Source organism: Macaca thibetana, chromosome 1, assembly GCF_024542745.1.
Source record: "Macaca thibetana thibetana isolate TM-01 chromosome 1, ASM2454274v1, whole genome shotgun sequence".
Taxonomy (NCBI): Eukaryota; Metazoa; Chordata; class Mammalia; order Primates; family Cercopithecidae; genus Macaca; species Macaca thibetana.
Genome location: NC_065578.1, coordinates 55,863,901 through 55,881,458, shown reverse-complemented (window position 1 = coordinate 55,881,458; position 17,558 = coordinate 55,863,901). Strand labels below are relative to the sequence as shown.

Sequence of the window (17,558 nt, the reverse complement as noted above, 5' to 3'; positions counted from 1 at the left end):
ACTTTCTTCAACCTAGGCAACCACAAAACAGGGGCAGATTACTACAGCTCTATCTCAATGTTGGTGTGAGAACTGAAGGCATTTCAACGGAAAGTAAGTACTTCCTAACACAGGGTGCAGAACTTACCTACAATTACCATGCATCTCACCATCTCCACAACAGTCTCATCTATATGTATAGCATTTTATCTTTTCCAAAGCCATTTTATGTACCTCAACTCATTTGATTTTCATAACTATTCCAGAAAGTAGGCAGGCCAAGTATGATCATTGCCATATTACGAAGGAGAAAACAAAGGCTCAGCGTCTAATGGTTTTTCCCAAAGGTCAGATAACTAGTAGTAGAAATGGAATTAAATTCCAGAGCTAATACCTTCTTATACCAACGTTTTCTTCTAGAATATCAAATCATTTGTACAAGTTCTCTTTCATCTGGTTACTAAAGGTTACTGGCAATCGTTAGTCAAGATTACTTTTATATCAGTAAACACATTGAAATCACTAGTATTTCTAAGAAACATGGGTTAAAACTGGTAGAATTCAGCACATTTATAATAAGAAAGATTGAGGCATCAAATTAAATTCTGGAAAAATTAAAATAAAAATGTTAATCATCTATATACGGCATTTCAAAAAACGTTATTTATCTCTAAATATGGACTAAAAGACATTTAAATCTTATTTTCTCAATTCTGATAAATATGAGCAGACATAGAAAATTATATCCCTGTAGGTTTGAAACTCAGAACATACTAGGCATTTTGACTTTATCGTCCATACAGCAGAGACTTTGCAGTCTGAGAACCCTGAATTTGATTGTTAGCTCTACCAGTTAATAGCACTGGAACCTTGGACAAGTTACTTAAAGTATCTGTTTCTCAATTTCTTCATTTGTTAAATGGAGATAATACCAAACTTCGAGGATTACTCTGGGGAATAAAAAAAAGCAAGTGCGTATATAGTATGGTTATTAGAATATAGTAACAACTTAATCAAATTGTACCTTTTATCACTGAAGTGTTGCAAATATGTTTCCTTTTCCCCTGTTCTACATTACATCTACATTTTAGATTCAGGAATTCCAATTTTCATTAACCAGGATGAATAATTACATACATCCATTTTGAGGAGTTAAATCTTTTAAAAATCGGTTTAATGATAGCTTTGTAAAGGACCTCACAGATTCCCTATTCCAGTGTTATCCTTTAGGAGGGGAAGAAAACAAGGACCAGGGAGTTTAAATTGGTCAGGGCTTCCACACTAGCACACAAGTCAGAAACAAATCCTAGTAAAGGACCAAAATACCACAGACATAACTTTTAGTTCCGTCAATTGATGGGACAGTTGTGTGAAATTTGATTTATCATTTAGGACTTGATATTTACATTTCAAAATAAGGTAACACTTTTCGCTTTTTTGTTTTGTTTTGATTTGGTTTGGTTTATCCTTCCTGTTATCTCAAAAACAAGTGGGGAATTAGTAAAATATTTACTTAATTTCTTGAAAGCAGTCTGTAGGCCACTCATGTAACTATTTGAAAAACAGAAAGGGTAACTTCTTGGTGAGACTTTGCTGACAAGAAAGAACCTAAGTATCCCTTGGTGAAAAATTCCAATGAAGAATAATTATTTCATAAACCACATATGGGTAAATGTATTTCTGGAGTAAAATGTTGAAAAAAAATTTGTTTAAATCATAAACCACATATATACTACTCCTCATCTTGAAAATGCAGGCTTCTTTTAAAATAAATAATTGGCATTATAATTTTTTTTCTTCAACCGGTCTTTATATAGCACAAACAACAGGACCATTCTAGAATTTCTATCACCTTTAGAGAAGTTGAATAAGAGATGAACAAGTCTAATTACAAGAGCTCTCTAACAGTTCTACCCTACCCAGAGTGAGAACCTAAACAGTAAATATAGATTTTTTTTTTTTTTTTTTTTTTTTTTTTTTTTTTTTTTTTTGAGACGGAGTCTCACTCTGTCTCCCAGGCTGGAGTGCAGTGGCCGGATCTCAGCTCACTGCAAGCTCCGCCTCCCGGGTTTACGCCATTCTCCTGCCTCAGCCTCCTGAGTAGCTGGGACTACAGACGCCCGCCACCGCGCCCGGCTAATTTTTTTGTATTTTTTTAGTAGAGACGGGGTTTCACCGTGGTCTCGATCTCCTGACCTTGTGATCCGCCTGCCTCGGCCTCCCAAAGTGCTGGGATTACAGGCGTGAGCCACCGCGCCTGGCGTTTTTTGTATTTTTTAGTAGAGACGGGGTTTCACAGTGTTAGCCAGGATGGTCTCGATCTCCTGACCTCGTGATCCACCCGTTTCGGCCTCCCAAAGTGCTGGGATTACAGGCTTGAGCCACCAAGCCCGGCTGAGAAAAATTTTTAGTAGATAAAAAGCATTACTTATAAACTCTGCCAGCCCATATAATCTGTTTCCAAAAACAGTCCCCCAGCAATTTAATAATACAACAGACTAATGAAGGAGAAAATTTAAAACATTTTAAATAAGGCTTTACTAACAAATACAAAGATTTCCATATACTTTTAAAAAACAAATTAAAACTACTGCTATTAAAACTATTCCATTTTCAATTTTTGCTTTTTATACCTAACTTTGGTCCATAAATTGATATATCAACAACTGAAGTTATAATTTCTTTATTTCCTTCTTTTATTTTTTTAAGATGGAGTCTCACTCTGTCACCCAGGCTGTAGTGCAATGGCGCGATCTCGGCCCACTGCAACTTCTGCCTCCCGGGTGCAAGTGATTCTCCTGCCTCAGCTTCCCAAGTAGCTGGGATTATAGGCGCACACCATCACAGCAGGCTAATTTTTGTATTTTTAGTAGAGACGAGGCTTCACCATGTTAGGCAGGTTGGTCTCAAACTCCTGACCTCAAGTGATCCACCTACCTCAGCCTCCCAAAGTGCTGCGATTACAGGTGTGAGCCACTGTGCTTGGCTTAAAATTTCTAAATGTATAATTAGCATAACAGTCAAAGTTGGTCATGGTAGGACACACTTGTAATTCCAACACTGTGAGGCTGAGGCAGATAGATTGCTTAAGTCCAGAAGTTCGAGACCAGCCTGGCCAACACAGTCCCTAAAAAAGCTAATTCATAAACAAATAAATAAGAAAAAGAAAAAAAGTCAAGAGAGAAAGCACATAAGATGTTCCTTGCTTCTCCATTTCCATGTTTTTATAACCATTTGTCTGTCTGTCTGTCTATCTATCTATCTATCAATCAATCAATCAAAGACAGGGTCTCCCTATGCGCCCAGGCTGGTCTTGAACTCCTAGGCTCAAGGGATCCTCCTGCCTCGGTCTCCCAAAATGCTAGGATTACAGGCATGGACCACCACACCTGGCCAACCTTTTAAAATTAAATCATCTCTTATTAGCTTTTTTAGTAGAAATTCATTTTGCAATGTCTAAAATCTACAGCAATTAAAAATGCACCTGCTTTCAACAAAAACTGCTGGGACAATTGGTTATCCACCTGCAAAAAGTTAGTCTTACACCCTTATCTCACACCATACACAAGAATTAATTCAAAATAGATCACATAGTTAAATATAAGGGCTAAAATAATAAAATATTTATGAGAAAACATAAAAGAAAATCTTTGAGACTTGGGCTAGGCAAAGATTTCTTGCCATGACATCAAGAGCATAGTCCATAAAATAATTTAAAAAACTAATAAATTGGATCCCATGAAAATTCAAAACTTTATACTTCAAAAGACACAAGAAAATGAAAAGACACAACAGACTGGAAGAAAATATTTGTGAAATATATCCATTAAAGGATCTGCATCCATAATTTACAAAGAATCCTCATAACTCAACTTATAGGATGACAAGCAACCCAATTAGAAAATGAACAAGAGATATAAACAGACATTTCATCAATGAAAATACACAAATGACTAGTAATTACATGAGACAATGTTCAACATCATTAGTCCTTAGGAAAATGTAAAATTAATGCCTCAATGAGATACTATTTCGCACCCACTAGAATGGCTGTAATAAATCAGGCAGACACTAACAAATGTTGGCAAAGATACTCAGAAAAGGGAACTTTCATACATCTTTGATGGGACTGTTATAAAATGGTGTGACCATTTAAAAGTGTGGCAGTTTCTCAAAAAGTAAAACATAAAACTATGATATGACCCAGCAATTCTACTTCTAGTTATCTACCCAAGCTATGTGCAAACATATGTCCACACAAAGACTTACATCTTACATGTGAATATTCGTAATGCCATTATTTATAATAGCCCAAAACTTGAAACCATGACCATCAACTGGTTTTGTATAGAGAAAATGTGGTATATCCACACAATGGAATATTATTCAACTATAAAAAGGAACAAACTAATGACACATGCTCTGTCATGCATGAATCTCAAAAGCATTTTTAAAGAAGCTAGACACAAAAGATGACATATTGAATGATCATGTTTATGAAGAAGTGCCTAGAAAAAGCAAATTTATACAGGCAGAAAACAGATTAGTGATTTCCTGGGACTGAGGGTAGGAAAGAGATTAACTGTGATGGGTATAAGGAATCTTACTGTGGTGTCCTCAAATGTCCTAAAACTGATCTATAATGATGGTTGCAACATTTGGCAAAATTAGTAAAAATCATTGAATTGTACACTTAGAACGGATGAATCTCATATATAAAATATACCTAAATAAAGCTGTTTTCTTTTTTTTTTTTTTTGAGATGGAGTCTTGCTCTGTCACCCAGGCTGGAGTACAGTGACGCAATCTCGGCTCACTGCAACCTCTGCCTCCTGGGTTCAAGCGATTCTCCTGCCTCGGCCTCCTCAGTAGCTGGGATTACAGGTACCTGCCACCACGCTCAGCTAATTTTTGTGTTTTTAGTAGAGACAGGTTTTCGCCATGTTGGCCAGGTTGGTCTCAAATTTCTGACCTCAACTGAACCGTCCGCCTCAGCCTCCCAAAGTGCTGGGATTACAGGCATGAGCCACAGTTTAAAAAAAAAAAAAAAAAAAAAAGACTTGTTTCACTTGTCCCTTGAAGAATTATATGAGTAACTGTAGATTGTAGCAGTTTCTATAATTTTTATTAAACAATTGTACTGATCATAATCTTGGATAGGAAACCATAGTATCACTTTTCAGAGGATCTAATACAGTGTTAGGAAAACTCCTTCAACTGGTTGTTCATTGGACAGAGGTTCTCCAGGAAAAGGATTTCTCATAAATCAAAGTTCTTTCTGTTTATATTTTAAGAAGCCAGTGCCTGGAAACAATTCAAAAGTACACACAAGAGATTTAAGTTGTCTTTGACAATGGACTGATTGATCTGACGGGTATTCTACTCTACATTCAGATTACAGTATACAAACTTAAAAAGACCAGCAAAAATTTTTAACACAATTTGAAAGGACATAGGGTTAAGTTATATAACTTTGAGAGTGTACATGTCCAAATGTCAAAGGCACTGTTTGCTTGAGCAACTGTATAATGTTGTAACACAATAGTCCTTAAAAATGATACTAAATGACAAGTAACATTACAGGCTTACTGTATCCCTTACAATCCCTGGATCGTCCTGTATTCATCTTAAACATATTCTAACTATCCACTCTACTTATAAGGTCTTTCAAAAATAACCCAGGACTTCATAACCCTCACAGAACCGCAAAGAATTTTACAAACTTTTTAGGTCATTGCAAAAATACCACCTTGTCTGACCACCTTATTGAAAACTGCCAACCTCACAAAACTATCTTCCTTTCCCTGCTTCATTTTTCTCAGTAAAATTAAATATACCTTTTACATATATATTCTGATTACTGTCTGCCTTCCCCTACTAGAAAGATCCACGAAAAGATCCGTTTTTTCCTTGCTGTATCCTCATTGCCTAGAACAGTGCCTACCACGCTGCAGGTGCTCAGAGTTTTCTGAACAAATGAATGGGTATTAAACACGTGCAAGAAAACAGGAGCTGATTCTTACCACAGGAATGAACAATGAGTCTCTTCTACTCATTCAACAGCCTTGACTTGGGGTTAAAATACGAATTTTACAAGGAAATAGAGACCTCAGAATAAAATTTCCAGACTGCCTACTCAGCATTTCTTCAGCAAAGAGAAAAAAAAAAAAAAAAAAAAGCCAATGTTTCACTTATAATTCTGGATTTACAACAAAGTATTTTTAATAAACAACTGTGTCTATTCTGGAGAGAAGGCAGGTTAATTAAATCCCATGTGACTAATTAACAAAAAAGAAAACAAATGAAAGCTCAACACTTAACTATTCTTACTAGTTAACTTAACTCTAATAAAGTATAACATTTCAAAAGCAGCCTGTCTTCCTACACCCAAAATGGGATCCTATCTCCATGAAGACAGACCTTAGCAGAATATGCCTTAGTAGTCCTGACCTCCTCAACCTCAATCCTCCAAACACCAAGGAAACTTTTTCTCTCCCTTACCCCAGAAGTCTTCCCATAGCCATTTTACAAACACAACCACCTTCAGACCTCTCTGTTCTAATTAACCTCTGACCCAATCCAGCTGCATTCCAGCGTTTAACAACACCCCAGGAAGAAAGACTCACAACCTCTGGCCCCTGGAGCATCCCCCAAACAGTCACCCCCAAAAACCGAGAGTCCTGGAACATGAAGGAATCTGGGGATGGCAGGGACCTCCCAGCAAGACCAGAATTGGAGGACATCTTAGACTTCACTCTGGTACTGCCCATTTCTGTGTGACCTTGGGCTTGTTACTCCATCTCTAGGGGTCTTAGTTTTCTCACCTTAAGGGTGAGGACATGTTGACCGAGTCACTGTAGGATTCAATGAGATCCCATGTAAAGCACCTAACAGGGCACCCGGCAGGAAACGGCGCCTCAGTCCTCAGCGTGCATGATCCCCGCCCTGAGCCTACAGGCTCAGAGCTGGGAGGCGCCTCGTGGATAGAGTCCAATCTCCCGGTTTTGCAGAGGAGGACACTGAGGTCCAGAGAAGACAGAAGTGCCTTGCTCCAACCTCCGGAAAGGCGGATGGGCGCGGGACCTGGAACCCAGGACGCCCGTCTTCAGCCCACACCCCCGCCTTCTTCCCTGGACCCTGCGGGAACTGGGCGCCGGTGCCAGGCGAGGCGGTGCGCGACACCCTCCCGGGGCCCCAGCTCCGCGCGGCCCGGGGCCGCTCCACCTGCCGCCGAGCCCCGCGCCCGCCCGAGGCCCGGGGCTCCCGCCTCTCCACCCGGCCTCCCGCAAGCCAGGCAGCTCGCACAGCGGTCCGGAGCGCGTACTCAACTCTTCACTTTGCCGAAGGTGCCGACGCCCAGCGTGTCGCCCAGCACGTAGTGTCCGATCTTCACCCGCCCGTCGTGCTTCTGCTTCTCAGCCATCTTCCGCGCGCGCGGCCTCGCTTCGCCGCCTGCCGCTCCGCGCCGCCGCCGCTGCCGCCGCCTACCCACAGTGCAGCGGGCCCTGCGGGCGGGGGGGCGGACCCCGAGCCGCGAGGGGCACGGGGCTGCGCGGGGTCCCGGGAGGGGGCGCTGGGCACGCCGGGCGCGCCGGGCCCAGGTGGGAAGCAACCGGCGAGCGGCGGGCGGGGCGGGGCCGAGGGAGGGAGCGCGCGGCGCCGGCTCCCGGGAGTGAGAGGCGCCTGCGGCAGAGCCAGAGGTAGCGACGGCGGGGGCCGGAGACGCGGGGCGCTGGGCGGGAGTGCGGGAGGGGCCGCGCCAGGTGCGCCGGGTCCGAGTGAGGGACGGATGCGGCAGGTGCTGCGATGTGGGGTGGGCGAGGGTCCCGAGGGAGCCAGGGGGCCCTTTCTGAGGAAAACCGAAGGGGGTGAAAATGGGGGGTGAGGCTGGGGCCCGTTTCTAGGGAATGGAAAGACGTGGAAGTCAAACTGGAAGAAGAGACGAGCCTCGGGTGTGGGGAGCGAGGGGCTGTAAAGGGAAGAGGCGAGAGGGGAGACTGCGGGAAGGGCCCTGGTCAAAAGGGCAGTGGCAGAAGAGCCTCTAGGAAGCCCCTCAGTTTCGTCTGAGGCTTTTGGATACAGGTCGCGGCACAGGGAGAACGCACGCAGCTCTGTGCGCTCTTGAATTGTCCTCCTCTACTTATTCTGTAATTCCCAATTATTTTGTCCTGTAGATAGAAGAGACCCTCTCCACCAGAGCTCTCAGTTGTAACTAATTTGCCCACAGTTTTCCAAAAAATCTCAGTCACGGTATTTGCTCGAGTGTATTTTAGCACATGCTTATATAAATAAGTAGTTTTACCACGCGCTTATATAAACATATAGTACCTAAATGTGATACAGCTGTATAAGAGGGAAATGGGAAAGACGTGGAAAGGCAAACAACATTCTGCCCACAGAAAGTAAAATACGTGAGCGACAGAGGAATTGTGAAGGGCGAGGCCAATACAAGGCCACATATTAAAGGAAGAATAAATGTGATATAGAAGTGAAAAGAGTGGTAAGAGGAAATTAGAAGCATGATGCCTAGGTAGCGTGTTCAAAGACTGACCTCGCCACGCCCTCCCCCCCCCAAAAAGAAAAAAGACTGGCAAAGAATTAGGTAATAAAGTGATGATCTCTGCCTCCCTTCCTTCTTTCCCGCCCTTCCTTCCCTCCTTTCCTTCCTTCATGTTGTCCCATTCTTTAATGTTGTTCCGTATTTCAGTGATTAAAGTTTATTTGCTTCTCACCACACACACAAAAAGATTCGTATCCGTTTGTTAATTAGCTTGACATAGACATTCCACAATATGTATTTCAAAACATATACATACTAAATATATACAATTTTTATTTGCCAAAGAAAAAATTTTAAAACTAAAAAAATATTGCTGTTTGGGGATAAGTATTAAGGATTAGTCAGACATTTATAGCACTGCATGCCAGTAGAGTTTCAAGGTCACATTCCTCAAACATGAAGTCTCTTGAACACTGTTTATATGTAAATTGAAATGTATTGATAAAAAATAGGACAACAAAATTTTGTTTTCTGAGAAGTACTAAATATAGAAATTTCAAACATTCATTCTCATCCAAACATCAAGACAATCTGATGAGAGATGATCACAGCTTATAAATTATAGATATCACAGCTGTTAAACAGAGGCTATTTTTGTTCATTCTTCAGATCATCTTTCTTGCTGACAAGAAGTATCATTTAGGAATCACTCTACCTAGCTGGCAATTTTGAGAAAATAGCCAGTTATTTTTGTGCTGAGCTTTCATCTGGTTAAGGGTCATTCCTTCAGTATTCAAGTGAGTAAGAAAAGCCCTATTCTGCTTTTGCCGTATGAGATGTATATGTCTTCTGCTCTAATATCCCGTTAAAAGGTGTTGAAAAGTCTTAGATTGCTTTCTTGAAGCTACATTAAGACGAACTGTAAATTGAGAATTTAAAGCATTTCATACTGTCTTAACTATTATTAAATACTGTAAATTAAATTATTATACACTTCATAACAATGATTCTTACATAGTCATTGTGGACTACCTGATAGTTTTGTTACTATCTGAAACATCTATGATACTTTGTTGATTAAGAAGTTCATTTAAACACAATTATCTCGTTTAATTTTCATAAAAGAAAGATTATTATTCCCATTTTATAGATGATAAAATTTAGTTTTTCCCTTTCTGATTTTCCCAGGGCTAAAAAGTGGCAGAGTCAGAACTTATACCCAGTTCTGACATGTCCTTCAGTCTGCCTAATATACTGCAGCTGCCTATACAAAAAGAACGTATGGTGCTCTAAGAAAGTTAAAAATGGTCACAGTTGTGATTCCATTTTCATATTTTTATATTTCTTGGGCAGTCCAATAATATATCCTACAAATTTGTAAGTATTTAAAGTACTTTTTGTTGCTTTTCTGACTTCTATTTAGAGGAAAGGTTGAATGCTAAGTGGGTAAGAAGGACAACTCTTGGTGCAGCACTCAGCCCTCTGTTGTCCTGGACACTTCAGATAAGGTTCCATATTTGCCTCTTCCTACTCAGCAACAGAAAACCCGACAGTTAATCAGACTAGATCTCCTTAAGAGTCATGCCCCTTGGAGGTCTCACCCCTAAAGATGTTCTGGTAAATGCAATGTTCCCATTTCATTATCTTCCAATGAAGGTTTCACACCGCTATTGTTTAGTACCAGTTTCTAAGACCGGTGCCCCAGAGAGGTGCTCAGTTCTTGGTGCTGGTCCAACTATTACTGCTTTACCCTCCTACTTCTGAAACTTTGGGGTCATTTTACCTTCAAATATTCTAAAATAAATCCTAAATAGTACATTAATGCAAGATCACTAAACTAATATACTATACTAGATACCATTGATTTTATCAGTAACCAATTCTTTCAAGTCTTTGCTCAGTCACCTTCTTGGTGAATCCTACTCTGGCCACCCTATTTAAGTTGCAGTTTCTTTTCTTTCTTTTCTTTTTCTTTTTATTTTTTTAGAGTCAGGGTCTCACTACGTCACCCAGGCTGGTCTCAAACTCCTGGACTCAAGTGATTCTCCTGCCTCAGCCTCCCAAAGGACTGAGATTACAGGTGTGAGCCACCGCACTAGGCCTAAATTGCAGTTTTATCTCACTCATGCTCCCTGCCCTGCACTCTCCGTCCCCTGACCCTCCTCAACTTTTTTACATAGCACTAGCCATCTAACATACTATTTAATTTACGTGCTTATTATATTTTTGTCTGTTTCTCCCCATTAGAATCTAAACTTCACAAAAGAAGAGAGGACTTTTTTCTCTATTTTGTTCACTGATGTATCCTTAGCTCCTGGGACAGTGCCTGACAAAACATAGACATCCAAACATATTCAAAGAGTGTGGCACCTGAAGTTTATTCAGTATGGGGGAACCTCTTTAAGGGGGAAAAAATGCAAAATTGGGTATGAAAGTATTTGAACTGAAAAACAACTATCTAGAAATTTATAAAAGCTGACAAATGCCACAAACATCCCCAAATCCAGAAAAATAACAATATTTTTATAAATTAATTATCCAATATACCTCTATAATACCTGTTTTCTGCATTTTCTGGATGTGTACTCTTTGATTACCTCTTTATATTTTGTAAATTTTTAAATAGAATAGAAAGATAATTCTGACATTAAGCATGATTCATTGTTTTTCATTACATGTTTCTTTTTACGTTTTCCATTGTACATGTTTAATATAGCTAATACATAATTTATCAATTCTATTATATACATTATACATACATATAGATATATACATATATGTATATGTATTTTTTTACATATTATATATGCAAATGATATGTTCATATCCCACTTGCTGTTTCTGGGGCCTAGTGGAACCTGGTATATCATTCCAAAAATATTTGCTAAATTGAATTTTAGAAAGGGTTAGTTATTAAGTTAGAGAATCAAGTAACAACAATACAGGGAAGAGTGCAGTTTTATCTTATGTATACACATATTAAAGGCAAAGCATAATTTTACATCTCAGCACAGCAGTCATTAGTGAGGTTAGAGAGGCATGAGTTAGCACCTCTGAAGTCTATAGATTCATGATATAGGGCTTCTATGGTTGTCTCCAATTTAAAATAAAAAAGTTGGACACTCGATGAATAATAAAGGATGTTTATGGTATTTTATAGGAAGTACAAGCTCAATAATTACATTTTTAAAATTTTGTGTGAAAAACTTCAAACATACACAAAAGTAGAGTAACATAAATAACCTTAGCATCGGTGATGATCAACATTGTCATCATTTACCAATCTATCTCTGCACTTTTTAAATTTATTTTCTGGAGTATTTTAAAGTAAATAACCAGATTATTTCGCTGGCAAATACTTCAGTATATAGGTCTAACAGATAAGCACTTCTTTTTAACACAGCCATGCTACTACTATCATATCTAACAAAATTAACACTAATTCCTTACTGTTATGAAATACCCACTCTGTGGTGAATATCCCTTGATTGTCTCAGGAATGTAGTTTTACAACTGGTTTATGCTAATCAGGATCAAAAAAAGTCACACTTACCATTTTGTCAATACATCTCTTTTAATATACAGTGTTTTCTCCTCCCACTCTTTTTTTAAAATGTCATGTATTTGTTGAAACATCGAATCATTTTAACTGTTGAATATCCCAATCTTGCTGGATTTATCTGAACAATTATTCATGATCACAAGAGGTAGTAGAAAAAGCTCAATATTTAGAATAAAAAATCATGGCCTGGTGCAGTGGCTCACACCTGAAATCCCAACACTTTGGGAGGCTGAGGCAGGTGGATCTCTTGAGTCCAGGAGTTCAAAACCAGCCTGGGCAACATGGTGACAACCTGTCTCTACAAAAAATAGCTGGGCTGGTGGTGTGCGTCTGTAGTCCTAGCTACTAGGGAGGCTGAGGTGGGTGGATCACCTGAGCCTGGGAGGCAGAGATTGCAGTGAGCCAAGATCACAGCATTGCATTTCAGCCTGGGCAACTGAGCAAGACCCTGTCTCAAAATTATATATATAATTAAATATGTGTATATACATATATACATATATATGTATATATGTATATCTCTATACAGATATATACATACATATATGTATATATGTGTATATATGTATATATGCTAAATTGAATTTAGCATATATATACTCTATATGTATATACAGTATCTGTGTGTATATATTTGTACATGTGTATATATATCCTGAGTTCATGTTCCATCTTAGCCTCTTAGCAGTATGTCCTTAAACAGATCATTTCACTTCTTATTGGTAAAACTAATAGTGTTGAACTAGACTATAAAGTACTAAGGTACTTTTCAGTTGTTGAGACATTCAACTCCCAAACTCCACTTCCTGTTTTAGAGTTGAACAATAGAGGGAAAAAGATAGAGTAATTACTGTAAAGTATTGTAGGTCACTGTCCAAGGTATCTCAACAAACTGATCTTGCCACATTATTTTCCCTATACACAGTTTATCTCCTAATATTTGTCATCATTGGTTTGTAAGGTTGAGATAATACTATTACAGGCCTAGCCCCCTTCAAAGAGATAAGTAGATATGCGTGACAGTACTTGAAACCCTTTAAAGGAAATGTAATAAATGATTTTGAGGTGGTATTTTTAGCAGGTACCCTAGTAACAAATATTATACTTAACATAATCCATTTTCATTTTCTGACTGAGTACATTTCTAAATTGCTTCGATATGAGTCAACATTATAATTTTCAGTGCAGCTGAGGGAAAAAAAAACATTTTGGATCAGACTTCCTTCATGAGCAGATGCATTAATTGGAATAACAAAGGTTGTTTGCTTTGCTGTATAAATATTATGGATCTGACAGCACTTTTAGAATCTTGCTTTCATGTGTGTATTGACAGCTTGTCTGAAAAAAGCTCAAATACACTTTTAGATCAGTTAAATCAATTATTTCCCTCCTGGCATGGATTCAGTGACTATCTGTACTGAATACTTTTGAACTGGTGACGTTTGGGTAAGGAGATACCAATGTCACCTTGAGTTGATTACCATCTCTGTTATGGCTGTCCATTAGAATTAAAACAACCCCTGACAAAACTATGTAATATACATATTATTTGAAACCTTTTATAATACTTTTAATGACCTCAAGTGGGTGTTAATGCTTTGGCTGTTGGCACAATCCTGTTAACATTAACTACTAAGCTTTGACATGATTAATACAAACTTAAGATAAATTAGGTAATTTCAAGTTCTAAATGCTCTATAAATAATAAACTAATTCTCCTTCCAAGAATAAAGACCTTAACAAATAATGAGAGAATTCAATTTCTTTTTTTAATTTGTATGTAGGCTTAGACTAGGTACCCTTTCAAGACTCTGGGGTTTCAATTCTGTAAAATTTTGTTAATAGTTTTAAAAAGCATTAATTAATAAACTTTTCACCCTCTACTTTTAAAATATTGAAATGTTTTTAAATTGTTACACAACTAGCTATTCCACAGATAAAAGGTTTCTAGATTCTCTGAGTATATCATTGCTTTGTTCTAAGTACATTCATTTATTGAACAAAGATATATTGAATACCTGCTGAGTGCACACTACTCTTCTAGGCACTGGGAATGTAGCAATGAACAAAACAGTATAGCCTATCTTATTTACCACTTATAATGGTAGTTTTTGTTAGAGAAAAGAATTATTCATGACACTTATTAAAGACAGTAAGGCAGACTTTATTTGGGACTATTGTGATAGTTATAGGACCTCCTGCAATGAGGTTTTGCAGTAGGAGAGAGAAATTGGGCTTAACTCCAAATACAACAAAGAAAAGTAGAGATTTATAGCCAAGGAGGAGGAACAAGATGTGTTGATGAATGGAAAATTACTAGGAGGGTGGGGTAATTCTTTGCTAAACTGACCTAACAGGATTCTTGCTGAAGGCAGGCCAGGGTGATCAGCTATTACCCAGGGAATGGTGTGGGGGTGAGAAATTTGGTTAGCTATCAAGAGTGGTCAGGTAGTGAGGGTGGGGAATTTTGGCTAAATTGGCTTAGCAGAATTCTTGCTAAAACTGGGCTCTTGAAGACATGCCCAAGGCCAGGACCTAGTGGGTCAGAGGAGTCTGACTAGAGTTAGGTCAAGAAAAGAGTGTTTTGTGGCATTCTACTGAAAGAACCAGAAAATAAAGAGTCAAATAAATATATAATGTAATGTAAGGTTAGTGATAAGTGCTGTGAAGGAAAAGCAGAATAAATGAATACAGAGATGAAAACGGGAATGGGGGAGGGTTGCGCAGGCATTTTATATAGATTGTCAGAAAGTCTTTCTGAGAATGTAGCATCTGAGAATTATGTACAGGAAGGAGCCACTGAAATAGTTGGGGTAGGAGCATTCCAGGCAGAAGAAATAGTAAGTGCAACAGTCCTGAGACAGTGCTAAAAGCATATTGGTGGAACAGGAAGGTTAATGTGTCCAAATTGGTGTGTACAAGTAGAATGAGGGAGTTTGTAGTTAGAATGCCTATAGCTAGATTATCCTGGGTAAGCTGTATTGAAACCTTTAGATGTTTTTAAAAAGTGTGGTCAAATATATTCTGAGAATTTTTGAACAGGAGAGTGACATGATATGAATTATAAACTTAAAGATGGCTCAAGATGGCTGTGTGGAAGAGAGTCTAAAGGGTCAAAAGTGTAAGCAAAATAACTAATTTAGAGACTATTGAAGTAGACCAGATGAATGCGGACAATAGCTTACACTAGGATGGTAGCAGTGAAAATGGTGAGAGGCATTCAGATTTGACATAAAGATTTTGAAGTTAACACCAAGAGATTTTGCTGGTGGTTAGATGAAAAGTGTGCAAAGAATCAAAAAAGAGAAATCAAAGACTTGGATTTGTGGCCCATACAATGAGATGAATAAGAGTGCCATAGACTGAAATGCCAAAGACTTTATGAGAAATAAGCTGGGGGGAAAGAAGGGAGGTTGCAGGACAAAATTTTGATCTGACCATGCTAAGTTTGAGACACTTAAGAGCAATCCCAAAGGACACACCAAGTAGGTAGTTGGTGACCAGAGTGAAGAGGCCCAGACTCAAAAATGTAAGTTTCAAAATCATTAGCATTCAGGGAAGAGGCCCAAACTCAAAATGTAATTTTCAAAATCATTAGCATATATCCCACAGGACTGGAGATCCCTTAGGAAGTGAATGTTGACAGCAAAAGGAAGAGACTTCAGGGCTGAACCATCCCAGACTTAGAGACCTATAAAAGGAAGAGGATCGGCTGGGCTCAGTGACTCATGTCTGTAATCCCAGCACTTTGGGAGGCTGAGGCAGGCGGATCACGATTTCAGGAGATGGAGAACATCCTGGCTAACACTGTTAAACCCCGTCTCTACTAAAAATACAAAAAATTAGCCGGACGTGGTGGCGGGCGCCTGTAGTCCCAGCTACTTGGGAGGCTGAGGCAGGAGAATGGCGTGAACCCGAGAGGCGGAGCTTGGAGTGAGCTGAGATCACACCACTGCACTCCAGCCGGGGCGACAGACAGAGACTCTGGCTCAAAACAAACAAACAAACAAACAAAAAAGGCTACAGTAACCAAAACAGCGTGGTACTGGTACCAAAACAGAGATATAGACCAATGAAACAGACTAGAGCCCTGGGAAATAATACCACACATCTACAACCATCTGATCTTTGACAAACCTGACAAAAGCAAGAAATGGGGAAAGGATTCCCTATTTAGTAAACGGTGCTGGGAAAACTGGCTAGCCATATGTGGAAAGCTGAGACTGGATCCCTTCCTTACACTTTATTCAAAAATTAATTCAAGATGTATTAAAGACTTAAATGTTAGACCTAAAACCATGAAAAACCCTATAAGAAAACCTAGGCAATACCATTGAGGACACAGGCATGGGCAAGGACTTCATGACTAAAACACCAAAAGCAATGGCAACAAAAGCCAAAATTGACAAATGGGATCTAATGAAAATAAAGAGCTTCTGCACGGCAGAAGAAACTATCATCAGAGTGAACAGGCAACCTACGGAATGGGAGAAAATTTTTACAATCTGCCCATCTGACAAAGGGTTAATATCCAGAATCTATAAAGAAGTTAAACAAATTTTCAAGAAAAAATCAAACGACCCCATCAAAAAGTGGGCAAAGGATATGAACAGACACTTCTCAAAAGAAGACATTTATGCAGCCAACAGACATATGAAAAAATGCTCGTCATCACTGGCCATCAGAGAAATGCAAATCAAAACCACAATGAGATACCATCTCACACCAGTTAGAATAGTGATCATTAAAAAGTCAGGAAACAACAGTGCTAGAGAGGATGTGGAGAAATAGGAACACTTTTACATTGTTGGTGGGACTGTAAACTAGTTCAACTATTGTGGAAGACAGTGTGGCGATTCCTCAAGGATCTAGAACTAGAAATACCATTTGACCCAGCCATCCCATTACTAGGCATATACCCAAAGGATTACAAATCATCCTTCTATAAAGATTCATGCACATGTATGTTTATTGTGGCACTACTCACAATAGCAAAGACTTGGAACCAACTCATATGTCCATTGATGATAGACTGGATTAAGAAAATGTGGCACACATACACCATGGAATACTATGCTGCCATAAAAAAGGATGAGTTCATGTCCTTTGTAGGGACATGGATGAAGCTAGAAACCATCATTCAGAGCAAACTATCACAAGGACAGAAAACCAAACACCACATGTTCTCACTCATAGGTGGGAATTGAACAATGAGAACACTTGGACACAGGGTGGGGAACATCACACACCGGGGCCTGTCGTGGGGTAGGGGGAGTGGGGAGGGATAGCATTAGGAGATATACCTAATGTAAATGATGAGTTAACAGGTGTAGCACACCAACATGGCACATGTATACATATGTAACAAGCCTGCACATTGTGCACATGTACCCTAGAACTTAAAGTATAATAATAAAAAATTAAAATAAAATAAATAAATAAATTTTAAAAAAGGAAGAGGATCCTGAAAAGAAATATCCGCTAAGCCAAGAGGAAACTTAAGAGAATATTTTCAGC

The 17,558-nt window shown here is 39.0% G+C and overlaps 1 protein-coding gene across 2 annotated transcripts in view; it reads right to left on the bottom strand.

Annotated features, from left to right (window-relative positions):
• PRKAA2 (protein kinase AMP-activated catalytic subunit alpha 2) overlaps positions 1–7,487 on the bottom strand; it is a 68,181-nt gene extending 60,694 nt beyond the window's left edge. Inside the window, exon 1 of one of the 2 annotated variants that reach the window (XM_050751719.1) lies at positions 7,309–7,487. In XM_050751719.1, the coding sequence (XP_050607676.1) occupies positions 7,309–7,402 (94 nt within the window). In that variant the 5' untranslated portion in view covers positions 7,403–7,487. Of the gene's footprint in view, positions 1–6,803; positions 7,056–7,308 lie in introns of those variants that run through there. The other variant, XM_050751791.1, reaches the window with a different exon arrangement.
• Between the last annotated feature and the right edge of the window lie 10,071 nt (positions 7,488–17,558).